At 40.8% G+C, this 18861-nt stretch overlaps 1 protein-coding gene across 1 annotated transcript in view; it reads right to left on the bottom strand.

Annotated features, from left to right (window-relative positions):
* The window catches only part of LOC138304050 (bactericidal permeability-increasing protein-like), a 324414-nt gene that overhangs the window by 53202 nt on the left and 252351 nt on the right, over nt 1-18861 (bottom strand). Inside the window, exons 11-12 of the mRNA XM_069243745.1 lie at nt 14765-14832; nt 12434-12476 (exon numbers count right to left, since the gene is read on the bottom strand). Coding sequence (XP_069099846.1) covers nt 12434-12476; nt 14765-14832 — 111 coding nt within the window. The remainder of the gene's footprint in view (nt 1-12433; nt 12477-14764; nt 14833-18861) is intronic.

Here is an 18861-nt window from a genome sequence, read left to right as displayed (position 1 = left end):
ACAGCCTCGGGGGGGCTGAGTTAATGCGAGTGCATAGATAGGGAGATAAGGTCATATGGGTACAGCGAAGGGGAATGGAGAACGGACAGTAATGTGGATGAAACGTGTAGACGCAATGGCAGGACGGATTCAGACCAAAGGTGGGAAGCAGACAGAGACATAAGGAGAATAAAGGAGTTCATAGTGGTAGTCAGCACAGGGAGTTCTGCCTAGCACTGAAGCGAAATGGCCTTTCAAGAAGAGTGACACTGGAGAACAAAGACAGCAGCCACACAGGAAGCCGAATGGAGCCCCTTTGTTAGAATGGATCGATGTTATATGACCTTGGAAACAAAAAGCACATTTAAATAAGAGATCTCCTACTACAGAAGGATCATTAGTCAATTCAGGGTACAGAAGGATCCAGATATTTTAAGGAATATTGCAGTCACACCAGGGTGAGAATCCAGAGAATTGTGCAATTTGCTTAGTATAGAGCCGTTCTCCGGACCCTTAGAAGGTCAACATATCTGCTGTGTTGTGACTGTTTAAGGTGAACTCTAGATAGCTGGCAAGATGCTGGACATGCGCACGTTCCATCTTGCTATCACTAAAACCACGGAGGGTTGGTATAAATTTCTGCCACTGAGGGAGCAGGTTAACCAAAAATACTATCTGCATACTCCAAAGAAGTGTATAAAGCAGCCCCTAACCTTCCAACAAAGAAGGAGTATCAAACCTTTTTTTAAATCAAAAATACAATCTTTTCCCATCAAAATACAAAAGTCAGATATTAGACAGAAGTAAAAAATTAATTGAAAAGCTGTATGACATTAATTTTCTATACTTTAAATAAATGGTTGCTTCTCTATATTTAGGAATTTTAACTTTCCATAGCAACAATATTTAGGAATAATTGATAATATATCACTTAAAAGATTATAAACATGTATTGAGGTATGCTTGCAGTAATTAATTTTTAGTTTTTAATATTAAATTCCAACTTACTTTAGGTGAGAAGTAGATTGGAAATTTAAATATAGTGATTCTTCCTATGGGCAATGCAATTTCTAGGTTGAAGGTAACCATGCTACTAAACAGCACAGCTGTGTGGTTGCAAAGACACATTGGGGATATGCTCTAAGCTAACGTAGCAGTGCATGCTGCCCTTTGCTTACCACTGCCATTCTGTTTTGTCAATCACAGTTGCTTGCTTTCTTTTAGTTGGGCCTGTTTCTGTTAGTCCCTCCAGCATGCCTTTGTCCCTTCCCTGGAGCATAGATGTTTTACCACCTCTCTGGTTGACTCCTTCAGAACTTCCATGAGTCCTTGCTTTTCGTGGACTCTTTTTTTTCTTCAAGCACTCCATAAGAGTGCAGGTTTTATACAGCCGACTTTTGTGTATGCTTCTCTGGGAGTACCCCCCACCCTATACCAACCCATGTCTCTCTCAGCCATATGGTGGTTCTGGCCAACCTCTGTTAAGCTACTGTCTCACTTGTGTGCTTCCATATTTTTATGCATGGCGCAAACTCGGCCTAACAAAACTGGAGCGCTTTATGTGAGCACCCGTTAAGTTACACAAGGTCGCCTTCATTTATTATAATACTGGCCCCTTGAGATACCTCTATAAAAAATTGATGTACAGAGAGTTTCATTCTTAATTTGTGTTTTTGTATCATTATAGAAGCAATTTAGTTTGGGTAGACGTTGCTAATCCGGGACAATTGTTTCTGGATGACATTTATAAAAATGGCGGATGTGTTGTAGTGATGATGTAATGTTTCAGGAACCATGAGACCTATATACTTCATTTTGGTAGCAAAACATAGGTTTTGGGGGTCAAGTAGTCATATAGAGAACAGAAAATAACTTCTCAGAGCAAATCTTCCACCATTTTCCAAAATGGTGGCTCAAATATGATGTGTTTTAGCCACCATACTGGTAATTATTTTAACATTGTTTTTGTTTCAGGTTTTCCGGTGATTCAAATTCGTAAACAAGAGTAATGCAGGTGGCAGCAGGGGATCTTTACTTCCTGAAGAGTGTTGCTAACTACAAAATCTGAGGACAGCTTCAACAAAGAAAAATGGGACATATGCCATATTAAACCGAAAGAAAAGCTAACATCAACACAGTGGACAGATAAGAGTTTGAGATGCTGCAGAAATACGGCAAGACGAAGCTCACAAAAGTTGAAACTGATGGGTGGACAGGATCAAATATTTTATCATTGTAAAAACAAGTGCTACAAGTCGTATACAATGGAAAAAAGCCTGGAAAAAGTTTGTTAAAAAATAGCAGAAACCTGAGAATCACAACAAGAATCTGAGTCTTCTGCGAAAGTAACGAGAACCAAAACCAGTGCCCATCCACTTAGAAGATCAATGGCTACCCCTTGTCCACCTCCAACAACTAATCAGAAAGCAGAGGATATTCGATGTGTTATTTTTGGTTTAACCAGAACAAGAGCCAAAGGGATTGATGAAAGAACAAAGTACAGAGTATGTGAGTCTCAAAGGGCAAACATATTTGTATATGCAGCTAATTTCTTCCAAGATGAAATTTTCAGCCAAGTACCTGATCTAAACAGCATGGTGAATGTATTTGCAGCAGATTTGTATGCCCACCCAAACTGCATGTATGAATACATTTGAAAATATGAATGTATAATGAGCTCCCAGCTGTAATGTAACCACCAACCTTCAGTTAAGTTTGCACTCTCAGTGCTCAGCTTGAAGACCAGCCTATCCTGCCAATTTTCTGGAATGAAGGTGTTTTCAATATTGTAGCTGACATTTTTATGAGCAATCCAGTAGAATTTGATGATATTTATCACATGATGGGCATTTTCCACATGACAAAATTTGCATTGTGGTGTGCAGGAAGGTATCTCAGTGGATGTGGCATAGACAATGCACTTATTGAGGATGAAATCTTTGAAGCAAAACTGTCCAGTCAGTATTGAGCATAACTCATTACGTTTATCGTTACAAGGTATGCTCATGATATCTGAGACTATAGAAACATTGCGTTGGAATGCTTTCTGGAACAAGAATGACGAATTAAGTGTTGCATATTATATCTCAGAAGAGAACAAGGCACAGAGTGCACTTAATTAAAAAGACATAATGCAAAGCCAGACAATGTTCAATAAACTCAGTTCAAAATCAGAAAACCGGAAAACCAAGTTAATAGAGTTTGTCAAAAAATGTGAAGAAAACTCAGAACTTTGCAAGTACTGGGGAAATGTTTCACACATGATAGCTCTAATGAAAATCTTGGTACTTGCTGATTGGGAAGGTAATTGGGAGCTGCACATGAAGATTGTGGAGTCACAGATTACTGTGTTTTGCAAATTTGATTGCATAATCTATCTGATACATGGGTCCTGGTATTTACAAAAGGTGAAGAAGGTAGAGGTGGAAAAAACATAAGTCTGCAGAAAATTCATCCAAAGACATTTTGTGGTGAAAGACAGAGAGAGACAGATCAATGTTGTTGCTCCAGATATGAAACTGGAACAGAAAACCCAGAGATCACAGAAACGCACCAAGGGAATTGTTATTCCAACACGTAAAAGTGAATATGTTGCTGAAAGGCAGATAGTTTGCCATGAAGTCCTTTCTATTTGTAATGTTTTCAGAGAGAGGGAAAATTCAAAATTATTGGCCCATCGTGTAACTGTTCCTCACCCCATACTCATGGGAAAGAGACGGGAACGTTTTAAGAAACATGTTGACAGCCTGCTTTATTTCATGTAGCAGCAAGGAAACCCCCTTTGAAAGCACTGAGCAGGTGCAAATGCATAACTTGGTGACCAAACAATATGCGGATAACGATACAAAGAAATGTTTACTAGATGTCCTGGAACATGAATCAAAACTATACACAAAACTGACGCAGTAAATATTTGTATTGAAAGAGAAAAAGCTGTTTGACAATCACTAAAGCGGAACTTCCACTCTTTAAATGCCATAGTAAGAGTTTCATCCAACCAGCCACTACAGAACAGGTGACAAAAGAACAGCTTTTGCAAGCACATAGAGAGATGGATGTAGCAAAAGAAAGGGGTGAATGTATCAAGGACATTCTGTTGCAGGATCTTCTTCCAACAAACCAATTATTTGATGGAGATGCTGCAACCAAACCAGTGAAGCACAAACTCATACAAGATCTTGAAAAAATCCTTTCACTTGAAGTATTTCAAATTGAAAAGTGTCCTTAATGAAAACTGCTGTTAGTGTGGACTATATGTCACAATTGCGAATGGTTAAGATTTCATCCATTCAAAACTTCAGAGAGGTTGTTCAGACTGTTTTACAGATAGCAAAGTCAGTGTGCACCTTGAAGAACTGCACATTGTCTTTGAAAGTTATCTTGAACTATCTGTCAAAGAATGTGAGAGAATTAGACGAATGTCTACAGATGGAACAATTGACCTTGCCTGCATCAAAAATTCGACACCTATACCAAAGAAGATGAACTTGGAGATGTTAACTCGCCAAAACATTTCAGATGGTTCATGAACACTGAATTTCCAATTATTGCAAGTCGAATGATTGTCAATAAGGAGTTGATGTCTGCAGAGATATATTCCAAAAGTACTGGACTTATTGTTCAAGAACTTAACAGCACATTGGAGGAAGCTGACTTTCGTGTAGTGCTACATGTTGAGTGGGCTGTTTGAAATGGTTCCAATTGAGTCATTGTACTGTCAAATGACACATATGTTATTATTCTGCTACTTAGGTTTGTTGCAATGTTAATAAGTCAAGGATTGTCAGAGTTACGGATATGTTATGGAACAGGGGAGAAAAGACACTTACTCCGGCTTCATATTCTGTATAAGAAACTTGACCCAGAGATGCCCAGTGTTCTTATCAAGGAAAGTATTCTTATGGTTGATGACGCTATGAGTAAAATTGAAACAAAGCTTGGAGCTTTAACAGCTGAACTTGTGAAGTTTCTAAAAGGATTTGTTGAGCCAGATGAAGAAGGTGACTCTAAAGAGATAGAAAAATACCTTGTGCATCTGTGGAAAAACAAGTTCTGACTATCACACATTTGACAATCTGCGGTAAAGTGAGTTCAAGAGATCAATCCTGCTAAGTTACCTTCCACCGACATCATATTCTGTGTGTGGACACATGAAAAGAGCTTTTCACTTGATCAGAAGATTTGTAAATGTTTTGTATCATGCATATGTAGAGAAAGATCCAGGTTAATTTGACTGGAAAGATATTGATGGGGTGCTAAAACCTACAAAATGTTAAAGCCTCTAACCACAGAACTTACATGTACATGTAACTGTGCTACAAGATGTCCCTGTCAATATGCTCTTTTAACATTCTCCAAATGTACCAGGAGCGATTGCCGAAAGAAAGTGAACTATGAAAATGTTTCTAAAACAGATGTGATTAACATAATTGTTGTCATATTCAGATCATAAACATTGTTTCATGTATACATAAAAGGTTTAAAAAACATTATTATTTGTTTCCTTTCTACTTATGTCTGTTCTTCCCCTATTGTAGCCGCCATTTTGGAAAATGGTTGAAGGGTTTCTGTCTCTATAAGGTTACTTGACTCCCAAAACCTATATTTTGATACCAGATTGATGTATATAGGTCTCATGGTTCCTGAAATACTTCATCATTACTGCAACACATCCGCCATTTTTGAAAATGTCGTCCAGAAAAATTCAGCCTGGATCTGCAATGTCTACCCAAGCTAAATTGCTTCCCTAATGATCCAAAAACACAAATAAAAAATGAAAATCTCTGAATAACATTTTGTTACGGAGGTATATCGGGGGGCAGGATTATTGAGCAAGGGGAGATTACGTGATGTGCCCAAGATCAAAAGATGCTGAGCTGATGCCGGGACTCGAAACTGGTTCCCCAATTCAAACTCTGCATCCCTGACAGTAAAACCACATCCTTTGCTTAGGCAGGCCATGACATGTTTTGTCCGTGACATATATAAAAATGATTTGCCAGCCTCTTCTGAGCAGTTGGAGACAATCAGCAGATCCTGTTTTTCTATTTTTGTCCTTGACTGAACCCACTGCTCATATCTCTGTAAAGTCCTGGACACATTAGTTTCCATGTAATGCTATAAGCTTTTATCTTCGAACTCATGCCTGAGTGGAGCGTCATGAGAGACTTGGAGACTATTGATGTAAATCAAGTTGATAAAATCTACATAGTTTGGTTAAAGTGCGAGCCAAGCAGCAGCTAGTGAATACTTGCTAAGAGTGAATTCACAGTGGACTCAAGAGTGCCAGGGCTCATTCTATCACACACTTCTAATATGCTAGCTTTGGGGAGGTGAATGTGTAAACGTGACTTCCTTTTTTCAGAAGAGATGATAATGGAATAAAATGGCCGTAAGCAGGGAACAGAAGAAATTATCTTTTCTTAAATTAGTTTACAGTGACCAAAGAATGCTAGCTCTATGTTCACCCTATGCATCAAACTGCATTCTGCCTCTCATGTTTTCATTGTCTGGCAAAGGGCTTTTTATCCTTTTCAATTCAGGCCTCGAATGTGATTTAGGCGGCCTCTAGTGCAAGAGAAACGCTTAAAATAAATAAGTAAATAAATGTGTGATGCACAAAAGGAAGTTGTGGTAACTGGAAATAATAAATTGCATTTATGATTTTTTGTACATTACAGGCAATAATACTTCCATCTGACGAAAAATTAGGAAACTGCTGAAGTGCTCCATATTAAAAACAATTTTCATTTTCTTATAATTACCCACACAAGATTGTTTCACCTCTCCCTACTTATTGTAAGCACAGTAAAAGGTGCGTAGAGACTCCAGTGTTGTTCGCTCTTTAATGCAGTATTTGTTTGTTTATTTAGGATTTTTATCCACAGCCCAAACTTTCATAATCAGACTACTAGGGATTTATTACGACCTTGGTGGAGGGGATTATTCTGTCACAAACGTGACCGAGACCCTACTTGCCGTAATACAAGTTCTGTTATATCCTATGTATCTTATAATATGGCGGACGGGATATCCGTCACGTTTGTGACAGAGTAATCCCCTCCCCCAAGGGTGTAATCAGTCCCTAGGTCTTTTTATTTCATGTTTAGTTTCAGAGAGAGCACAAAAAGGTGGTGGAACCGGTGGATGGAAATAGGCTGATGCCCATCCAAAAAGCTTCAGGATTTTAACCCCACTGTTCCCGTGTGCCCTGGACGAGACCAGCTCGTCCTGCACCCGGCCCAAGGGGGGAGCGCTAGCACCCCGATCCCCCCCACTCCCCCAGTGACGTGTGATGACGTCAGAGCACAAATTGCACGCTGACCTCATCAGAGGTCACCTCGGATTATGCTGGAAGTTTGCTTCCAGGGCGATCCCAGAAGAGAAATGCTTTTGCATTTCTCTTTCGACCGGGAGGTGGGGGGGAGACAAGAAAGGAAAGGAAAGACCTTTCCTTTCCTTTCTTGTCTTTCACAGCATTTCTGCAGCCCGATCGCAATGCGATCGGGCTGCAGAAATGTCCACTAGGCACCAGGGATATTTTTTGTTGCATATTTCAGTTAAGGGGAGCGGCCCCTTGGGCAAGCGCCTCTACCCAGGGGAGAAAATTATTTCTAGGCCAGATTGGCCTAAAACCACTAGACACCAGGGCAAATTATTTTTTGTTAACATTTTTTTTTTATGTTTGGGGAGCGACCCCTTAGGCAAGTGTCGCTCCTGGGGGGCCAAATTATCATTAGGCCTTTTCTCCCCCCCCCTCGAGGCAGATCGGCCTTGCGATCTGCCCCCAGGGGGGGACAGAAACCACTAGACACCAGGGATTATTTATTTTATTCATACTTGTGCATAAGGGGAGCGGCCCCTTGGGCAAGGGCCGTTCCCCAGGGGGGCAAATTATTTTTAGGCCACTAGACACCAGGGATATATATATTTTTTGTTTATTTTTATTTTTTTATGTTTGGGGAGCGACCCCTTAGGCAAGGGTCACTCCAGGGGGGGCAAAATATTTTTAGGCCATTTCTGCCAGAAACCATTAGACACCAGGGATTATTTATTTTATCCATACTTGCACGTAAGGGGAGCAAATTATTTTTAGGCCATTTCTGCCCCCGGGGGATTGGGGGGGGCGGGGGGCAGAAAACCACTAGACACCAGGGATAATTTTTATTTTTTATTTTTATTTTTTTATGTGTGGGGAGCGATCCCTCAGGCAAGGGTCGCTCCCAGGGGCCAAGTTATTTTTAGGCCATTTCTGCCCCCGGGGGGAGAACCCTCTAGACACCATGGATTGGTGTGTGTGTACGTATGTGTTTTGTTTGGGGGGTAGCCCTTTGGGCAAGGGTCACTCCCCATGGGGACACATTACTGTTGGCCATAACTGTCCTCCTTGGGGGCAGATTGGCCTATTTTTGGAAGGACTGTCTGCCTCAAGGGGGGGGCAGAAAACCCACCAGAGACCAGGGAAGATTTTTTTTCAAAATAAAAGGTTGGGGGTCAGGCCATACCCCCACCCCAAATAAATGGGGCCAAAGTTGTTCTGCCCACCATTGGGCAGATTGGGCAATTACCCCCCAATCCACACCTGTGGGGACAGAAAGTCTACTAGATGCCAGGGAATTAAAAAAAATAAAAGACAATAGTGGGGTGGTGGCTACCAACCAGTATGGGCCTGGTTATGCCCCCACCCGAACTGAAGGGGCTAACAGTCTTTCAGTTCTCCCCCTCACACTAAAACATCTTATCCCATGGCAAGCAAGAGGACATTTGATTATTTTTGGTTTTTGTTTTACATTTGGGCCATGAGAGCTTGGTAACTCTCAAAATTGTCCCACTTGGAATGGTAAGGGCTGCACTTTTTTTTACTTTGGGACGCTGCCATGTAGAAAAATCCACAAGATCTAGACACATCTGAAAACAAAACATCTAGTTGATTCCAGGGTGGTGTGCTTCATATGCACCCGCACCATTTCCTTACCCACAATGCCCTGCAAACCTCCAACTTTGCTGGAAAGCACACATTTTTCCCACAATTTTGTGATGGAACCTTCCAGAATCTGCAGGAATCCACCAAATTCCTACCACCCAGCATTGTCTCATCTATACCGATAAAAATTCTGCTGCACTTGTCAGCTTAAAAATGTTTTTTTTTCAAACTGCCCTTTTGGACCCACTTTGGTTCCCCCTCAATTTCGACATGTTTTTGGCTCTTCCCAACTAAGGTATCCTTTTTACCGGGAGACTGAGGAGAACGTTCCGGGGTAGGAAATTTGTCCCGGTGCTGTGGTCCCACACAAAAATGTGGTAAAAATGTGATTTCTTTAGCTAAATTTGAGGTTTGCTGAGGATTCTGGGTAAGAAAACATTGGGGGATCCATGCAAGTCACACCTCCCTGGACTTCCTCGGGTGTCTAGTTTTCAGAAACGTGTGGGTTTGGTAGGTTTCCCTAGATGGCTGCTGAGCCCCGGACCAAAAACTCAGGTGCCCCAAGCGAAACCAGGGAGTTTTGTATTTGATAATTTTGATGTGTCCAGATAGTGTTTTGGGGAATTTCCTGTCGCGGGCATTAGGCCTACCCACACAAGCAAGGTATCATTTTTTTCGGGAGACTTGGGGGAATGCTGAGTGGATGGAAATTTGTGGCTCCTCTCAGATTTGAGAACCTTCTGTCACCGAAATGTGAGGAAAAGTGGGTTTGCTACATTTTGAGGTTTGCAAAAGATTCTGGGTAACAAAACCTGGTGGGAGCCCCACAAGTCACCCCATATTGGATTCACCTAGGTCTCTAGTTTTCAAAAATGCACAGGTTTGATAGGTTTCCCCAGGTGCCGTCTGAGCTAGAAGCCAAAATCTACAGGTAGGCACTTTGCAAAAAACACCTCTGTTTTCTGTGGAAAAATGTGATGTGTCCACATTGTGTTTTGGGGCATTTCCTGTCGCAGGCAATAGGCCTACCCACACAAGTGAGGTATCATTTTTATCGTGAGACTTGGGGGAACGCTGGGTTGAAGGAAATATGTGGCTCCTCTCAGATTCCAGAACTTTCTGTCACTGAAATATGAGGAAAAAGTGTTTTTTTGCCAAATGTTGAGGTTTGCAAAGGATTCTGGGTAACAGAACCTGGTGAGAGCCCCACAAGTCACCCTATCTTAGATTCCCCTTGGTCTCTAGTTTAAAAAAATGCACAGGTTTGGTAGGTTTCCATAGGGGCCAGCTGAGCTAGAAGCCAAAATCCACAGGTAGGCACTTTGCAAAAAACACCTCTGTTTTCTGGGGAATAATGTGATATATCAACATTGTGTTTTGGGGCATTTCCTGTCGTGGGCACAAGGCCTACTCACACAAGTGAGGTATCATTTTTATCGGGAGACTTGGGGGAACGCTGGGTGGAAGGAAATATGTGGCTTGTCTCAGAGTCCAGAACTTTCTGTCACCGAAATGTGAGGAAAAAGGGTTTTTTTGGCAAATTTTGAGGTTTGGAAAGGATTCTGAGTAACAGGATCTGATGAGAGCCCCACAATTCACCCCATCTTGGATTTCCCTAGATCTCTATTTATCAGAAATGCACAGGTTTGGTAGGTTTCCCTAGGTGCTGGCTGAGCTAGAGGCCAAAATCCACAGGTAGGCACTTTGCAAAAAACACTTCTGTTTTTTTGTAGAAAAATGTGATGTGTCCACGTTGTGTTTTGAGGCATTTCCTGTTGCGGGCACCAGGCCTACCCACACAAGTGAGGTATCATTTTTATCGGGAGACTTGGGGGAACATAGAATAGCAAAACAAGTGTTATTGCCCCTTGTCCTTCTCTACATTTTTCCCTTCCAAATAAGACTGTGTGTAAAAAAGACGTCTATTTGAGAAATGCCCTGTAATTCACATGCTAGTATGGGCACCCCAAAATTCAGAGATGTGCAGATAAACACTGCTCCTCAACACCTAATCTTGTGCTCATTTTGGAAATACAAAGGTTTTCAGCAAATGAAGTGCTGTATACCCAGTATAGAATGAAAACCCACTGCAGGGTGCAGCTCATTTATTGGCTCTAGGCACCTAGGGTTGTTGATGAACCTACAAGCCCTATATATCCTCACAACCAGAATAGTCCAGCAGACGTAACGGTATACTGCTTTAAAAAATCTGACATTGCAGTGAAAAGTTACAGAGTAAAACGTAGAGAAAAATGGCTGTTTTTTTTCACCTCAATTTCGATATTTGTTTATTTCAGTTGTTATTCTGTGTAGGAAACCCTTGTAGGATCTACACAAATTACCCATTGCTGAATTCAGAATTTTGTCTACTTTTCAGAAATGTTTAGGTTTCTGGGATCCAGCATTGGTTTCACACCTATTTCTGTCACTGACCGGAAGGAGTCTGAAAGCACAAAAAATCATAAAAATTGGGTATGTCCCAGTAAAATGCCAAAATTGTGTTGAAAAATTGGGTTTTCTGATTCAAGTCTGCCTGTTCCTGAAAGCTGGGAAGCTGTTGATTTTAGCACCGCAAACCCTTTGTTGATACCATTTTCAGGGAAAAAAACCCAAGCCTTCTTTTGCAGCCCTTTTTCCCATTTTTTTTTAAAAACTAGATTTTCACTGTATTTTGGCTAATTTCTTCGTCTCCTTCAGGGGAACCCACAAAGTCTGGGTACCTCTAGAATCCCTAGGATGTTGGAAAAAAAGGACACAAATTTGACGTGGGTAGCTTATGTGTACAAAAAGTTATGAGGGCCCAAGCACGCCCTGCGCTAAATAGCCAAAAAAAGGCCTGGCACCTGAGGGGGAAAAGGCCTTGCAGCGAAGGGGTTAAGGGATCATTCAATTACATTGTTTTTTTGTCTTCTCGGTTCCAGTCCATCTACAAGACGGCCATACAATTCTGAAAAGAGTATTAATCAATAAGCACTCCTGATGCTTAGGAAAGATGGGTTTGGAGGGTGGCTTAGAGGTGTAAACTCTAATCATTTCCTGCCAGGTACAACACATGCACTATTACTTGGAAAGATTTACTGTTTCAAAAGAAAACAAAGAAAATTAAATCAGTATGGCTCGGTTAGTCATGAACGCATCATTTTTTGTTTTGTTTTTTTACTTTCAGCCATGTTGTAGAGCTGCTGCTGTGCAGTACAACATACCAAAAAAGGCGAGACCTATTGGATTTGCCAATGCTTGTTATGAACAGATTGTAACTCGTGTAAATTAGGAGGCACACTGTGCACAGCTCCCATATTTCCCATTTCCATGTGCCGTAGATGGGCCAGTGCAGGATATTTTCTTTGCATCTGGGACTTGTAGTCCTGGTATGTTATAAATCAGGGATGAGACGCCTAGAATCCATAGAAACATGAGAGCGCTTACTATAAGCAGTACAAGGATGTGGGAGTTCTTCCACCGGTGGATATGGGTATGAATCTAATCTCTTTTCATATGAGATGAGAATTTATTTATATCATAAACACTCACCGAGAACGGGCCAACATCAGAATGTTTCAAGGCTAGCTCTAACCTGCAAGAAAATGCAATGTGTTAAATGTACATCCAGTATATAATGAGCAAAATAGGAAGACGGCAAGGAATACGATACTAATATGCAATGGTCACAAGGTTTAGGGCCATTCCCTAACACAGAAAAGGATTGGGAATCCTTCTCAAAGTCACAGTTTGCTATCTAACATTACACTTCCGAAAATGATAATAAATGATGCTTAGATGGAGTGTTGATCCTTGCTCAAAAAGATTCACAAAAGAAGATTTATTTATGGTTTGTCTCCTACCCTTCTCAAACCTGCAAAGCCCAGTAAGTGCAGCACAGAAAGACTGCACACTTGCATGCACAACTCATGCTTATCACATATGGGTATTCAGATTGGAGGGGTTGGAGAAAGATGATAAGTATATGTGTCATAAAAGTAGGGCAGCAACAGTGTTAATACAGTGAGGCAGTCCAATTAATATACAACACAAATAGGAATCAACTTGGGTTGCATTTGTTTTAGACATATACTCCATGTTTGTATGGTCAGTCAGTTTACAATGGTGAAGCCTTAACCCTCTTTCTCCTTTGTGCAAAATTATTTTGACATTAATGAGGATGAAAGCACCCCTTCTTAAAATATTTATGTACAACTTTCCTCTATAACCCAATGTCAGCAAGGTCACGAGCTCCACCCCTGGGCTTTAGTTTAACAACCTAAGGAGATGGACCCCTAAGTAATTTCAGTTGATCCAATTGAATTAACACACCTTAAATGGAGGATTTGCAAAAGAAAAGCCCTGAAGCAGTGAGCCCTTGGTGACGTTGAGTCATATGCGAACGGTAAAGTAGGTATGCAGGTATAAATATGAAGTAGTTTATTTGTACACAAAGTTATGCCGCCAATCTCTCTCTCTCTCTCTCTCTCTCTCTCTCTCTCTCTCTCTCTAAAATGCCTCACACCAACTTTCTCTTAAAGCTTCCTCCAACATTCTAAACGGAGTTACCAGACATGGGAACATTCCATGTGACTGGGGAGGCGGAACATAAAGAAACTGGAAGATACCACTAAATTGTATACAGTTACGAGAGAAGCATTAATAATTTATGGGAGAGAGATAGAAAGAGGCAATGCACATGTTTTTTATGGGGTTGTAGGAGGAACAAAGGCCTGGTATAGGTTTTTCTTTCGAGTGAAGGCACGCTGCCCTATATGGGGATTGTTTTGGGGCGAGAAGAGGAGCGATATTCTTGTTTCAGTGCATAATTTTTTGGGTGGAAGAGGAGCATGCCACATGTGCATGTTTAAGTCGGAGAGAGATATGTCTGAGAAATGTGAGGAAGTGAAATGTGCCAGGAAGCAAGGTACAACTGGGAGACGACGATGGGTGTGCTTTATGCCTGCTTTGAGGATTTGGCGGTAGGACACTGCTGATATGTTTGAGCGGTGGGGAGCAGTACTCCGGGTATATGTGTAATGATGCAAACACCAGGTGATTTGGTGGCCTAGCCCTACGTCACGTGGAACGTCTGTTTCCATTCTTCCTTTTCAGCCTATGGAAGCATAGCATAGTAGTAGTTGTTGTAGTATTTGTTCCACGTAATGAAACCGAATGGACTATCACACCACTTGGTTGTTAAAGTAATGCCCAGAACTGGGCACTGAGCGCTCAGGTTATGCAAGGTGATACTCGAAACCCTGGTGGATTTCATAGTGTGAGCCTACATAAAAGTGCACGTTTAATGGCGCAAAAATGCCACAAAAATAAATTCAGTGCAGCAAAATTTGGTATTTAATACCAGTAAAAGTCTATGGAAAGTATGAGGAAATAAATATAAACTATTATTATACTACCAAAATATGCAGTATACCTATAGTTTACAGATAAACGGGGTTCGTGACTGATTAGTATCAAGAAGTAACTGGGAAAAAGTTGGTGGAAGCAAGTGAGACCGTCAACAGATGAGGAGGAGTATCTCGAAGGAGTACATCCCTGAGAAGTTCTGTAAGGGCGGAACAGTACAGTGGAAGCTTATGGGAATTCTTATAAGTACCGCGCTATTCAAAAATGTAAAATGAACAAGAAGTCCCAGTTATAAATTTATTTACTAACGTTAATAAAATAACGTCTTCAAACAATTTAACAGAAATTACCATGTTTCATGCTTTCAGTTTGGCGATGAGACAGTCACAGCCGAATTGGTCAATTCCCTAAAAGTTACAAACCACTACTGCGACCCATCTGTACCATTTCGATTTAGGACTGTTTCTGCTTAATGAAAAGCTAAAGAAAACATGTACATTATCAACATGGCCTCACCTGCTAAGCATGAGGTTTCCTATTATTCTGTTTGATCTTGCTGCAACCTTGGCTGAAAGAGTCGTTGTCTGAAAATAAGAAGAGAACGAGATTAAACCCCGTAGAGGCCATGATGTTTAATGTAAATAAAGTGAGCATATAAAGGAACATGTAAACGTCCTCACTGTGGATTAAACAGATATTGCATCAATGTTTTTGGTTAGGCAAAGAACACCAACTTCTTAATGTTCATTGTATTGCATTGCTACATTTATACATGGCTTACCACCCTTATTTGGGGCGCTAAAGCGCCTGCCACATGAGTTGCACACTACTCTACACTGTGTATGGTGTGTGTGATTGCAAGAATATTGCCTTTGTTTTGGTCCTATATAGAAGTGTTTCTGCGTCATGTGTGATGACCATCGAGATGTAGTTCTCGTGTTATGAGACGCAAAGCTTAGCAGTGTGATGGATGAAAAAGTGTGAGATACAGGAATACTGTTTATGGTTTTCAGTAAGCTGGCAACTTTGAGCAGCTCTGCAGGTCTCTTTATGGTATTTCTTATTTTCATAGTCCGCTTATCTGGTTACTGAACTGGGTTGTCCTGTCTGACACTCCTTGTTTACAGTTTATGGTTCTCAGCATGTATAGGTTGGAGGGAGACATGGATCAGAGAGCTGCTTGGATAGACTTTGTTACTATCATCCCATATCTGAGTGCCATTGTGAGATGTCAAAAGAGGTCATAGTATGCAGCTAGTTGGGACTCACAGTGTCCTCCACTGGCCAGTAGCATGTGGTAGATCTATTCAATTACTCCATGTCTGTTGAGTTGGTGATGGTTGGTTTATTGCAGTGGACAGGTACAATACTGGGTGATGGACCTTACCCACAGCAGTTTTTTTCTATGTGGGTGCTAGAGTGTCAGGTAGAATAAGGACATTTGTACACAGTTTGTATGATCTACAATCAACTGCCCAACTGCAGATTGTTATGGAACTAGTGTTAGCATGAGGCAGGAGGGTTATATATTGTATTGTAATTGAATTTATAGAGCACATACTATCCCTGAAGAGGTGTTGTAGCACTTTACGCCAGACAGAACGCAGCTCCGGAATCCAGGCTTAGGATTTTTTGGGGGTGTCATTGTTGGCTTACTGGAATTAGACTTGTGCTGTTAAAAAAACCATGCCATAAATCTACTTCAGTTTCTATGTGGTAGAATAGGAGTTAGGTGTGATCCTTGGTGGGAGGGAGGGACATGAGAATTCATGCATAGGTCGGGGGTAATAATAGATGATCTACAGCAAATTAGGTATTGTCAGGTTGCATGGGTATGTCTTTTAAAGGAGAAGTTGTGATCTTTGAAATGAGGTGTGGGCAATTTCCGGAGATACAATAATGGGGATTAAGGTGGCCATGCATGTGACTTGTGGCAGAGCTCAGAGAGGAGGCATACAGCTGATGGAAAGTAAGGAGAGAGGCATTCCAAAGAAAAAAAGGAGAGCTGTCAACTGGAAATTTTGAGTCAAAGTCAGTTTTCAGGCATGGTTTTTAGGACTATTGTGGATGCTTATTAAGACAGCATGTAAACCAGTAGATAGAAATTACATTATTTGCATGTGTTGCAATATCTTAGTAGTCTATAAGAACACCAGTGCGCGCACACACATGGGTAAATAGAATTAAAATTAATATGGTTCAATTTACTCATAAAATCCAATGGAATTAAAAATACAAAACAGGAATGCTGTGCTTTAGATGTTTGTGCTAGAGATGTGCCTCCCCTTTCCTTTTAAATATAAGGGTTGGATGTAGGAGTAAAGAGGCTGTTTAAGTGAATTTGCGTAACATAATACTTTTCAAGTCAGGCAGCTCTATGGTTGTGTCTATTCATTGGCTTAAAACCTCAGTAAAGTTAAGAAACTGTAACATATAAATTTAAGGTCTAGTGCTTATAAAAACAGCAGCAGCATTAAATGAAGGTTTCTGCATATTAATGTTGAAGCTGATTAAAAAGTGGAAACAATGTAATTATTAGTTAATTAATTGTTGGACCTATGATGCTCATTCACTTTGATTTTCTTATGCCTCTTGCTGCACAGTTGGACAGGGTACTGGGGGTCCCCTCAGCCATTTCTTAAAAGTTCCTTCTGATTATGAAATACTTCCGTTGCAGATATAAGTGCGGGGAAGCCTTTTGGTAGCTTTTATGAGATCTATAAATTTTAATTTGATGCATTCACAAACCTTGTTTAGTCTGGCCTTTGTATAGTGCACATATAGAAAGATACACATGGACATCGAGCACACTTTAATGTGAGGACTTATGAAGATCCTTATATAGCACTTTCAGCCCTAGGGGGAGTGCACCCTAGGGCTAGGGTGTAGGAATGTAGGAATACATAAATATATTTAGTAGATATGTGGTTTAAAGAGCTGAATTCACCAGAGTAGCCTGTTGTTTCTAATTCCACATTCGGACTTAAGTGGCAGAATAGCTCTATTTATCTGTGGAAGGTCAGACGGAACGTAGTAACAACCAGCTTTTTTAACTAGGGCTACATGCCTCAGAACTGTTGTTTCTAAGTGTTGGACATTTGAGGTGCTGGTTTTGCCAAATTTAAGGGTAGTCAATTTATCAATGTGGTATTATGGCAACCTTCATAATCCCAATTGGGTCAGCCATTGGAGGTTCTTTCCTGCTCCCTCAAGAAAAACACATTCACAGTAGGCTGGCAGAATGATTGTCATACTCTAGAAGTTCATTTATACACCTTCTGCTCCTGTTACTGCTGGGTGTAGGCTTCCTGAACTATATACATCCCACGGAAATCCAGAACAGTAAAAAACATATATATCAATTACCTTAGGATTTATAAAAAAAAGCCCATACCTAGCAAATGAACCATTTTGGCTCACAATCACACAAGTGAGGTAACGTATCTAACATCTCTCCTACCAAAATGGTAAAAAGCACCACCTTCCGGACTGATGGCACATAACCCTGTAGCACATTAAGAAGCGAGATGAAACCAAGACATATGAGAAGGTGAGAGCTCCATGCCTCTAGACGCCCCATAGAAACTACCTAACAGTTGGTTTTGTTAAGAGTATATTGATGTCCAGTGGGCCAATGTCTAAAGCAGATCTTACCCATTCATCAACAAAGCAGCATCCCAACCAGTGTCTTAATCATGCCCACCCAGTTGGTAGCTCTATCAATGGTGACACAAAGAATGTTTCCAACTTACTAACTATGCAGGAATTCGTGGGTCACTGTTCCAGTGACTCATCTCCAGTCTCACCTGCTGGAATCAGCTGTAGGGAATCTTGCAACAAATGAGTCAGGAATGGCTTAGTGCTAATTCTCCAGCCCCTGGGCCTCATAAGGCCATTTCATCTGCAAGAAGAGGGCCCGCTTCTATAGGTTTTAATCCATAAGGAAGAAATTTAGTTCACCTTGCCATCAGTCGGGATGCTCTGTTGTTGGATCACTTTGTAGTTTCTTACAACCAACTCTTGAAGAACGGTGGCTATCTAGAACCTTTCAGAGAATGCATCTATCTTGATAATTGCTGCTCCACTGTAAGTACACATCATGCTCATCACTACTGATCACAGTCGTTCACTCTGGACTTGGCTCGAGGCATCCTTGATAATCTCATAATTTTGCATTATTATGATCACCGTCAAATTCTGTTCTGGGCTCTAATACCGCTACAAGAAAAGCTCTTTAAGCCTGAATCTCTGCTTCAAAGTGCTGCTTGATCCTTCCTCATAAATGGATGTCTCTCTGCTGCACTTGTTGGCCTAATGTCTACGCAACTTGCCTTCTAATGCATTTGTCAGCCTGTACAGATAGTGTTGATGCAATTGACATCCTCAGTTACATAAATGCCTATGAGTTTTAGAATGTTGTTCATTAGCATAGTTTGTTCAAAGAGATCCTAGCAAGGTTTAATCAGGTACAGGTAGTTTTTGAAATAATGATTTATTGTGACATTTTCCTGTGGACCTATCGTCACTTTAACAATATAGAACCTTTCAATTATTGACAAAGCTCAGACATCATTGGAAAGAGAGGATGTTGTGATTCTGAAAGTGAATTTGTT

The sequence above is a fragment of the Pleurodeles waltl genome, chromosome 7, assembly GCF_031143425.1.
Source record: "Pleurodeles waltl isolate 20211129_DDA chromosome 7, aPleWal1.hap1.20221129, whole genome shotgun sequence".
NCBI classification, from domain to species: Eukaryota; Metazoa; Chordata; class Amphibia; order Caudata; family Salamandridae; genus Pleurodeles; species Pleurodeles waltl.
The sequence above is the reverse complement of the archived record's forward strand: the minus strand, read 5'-3'. Positions and strand labels throughout refer to the sequence as shown.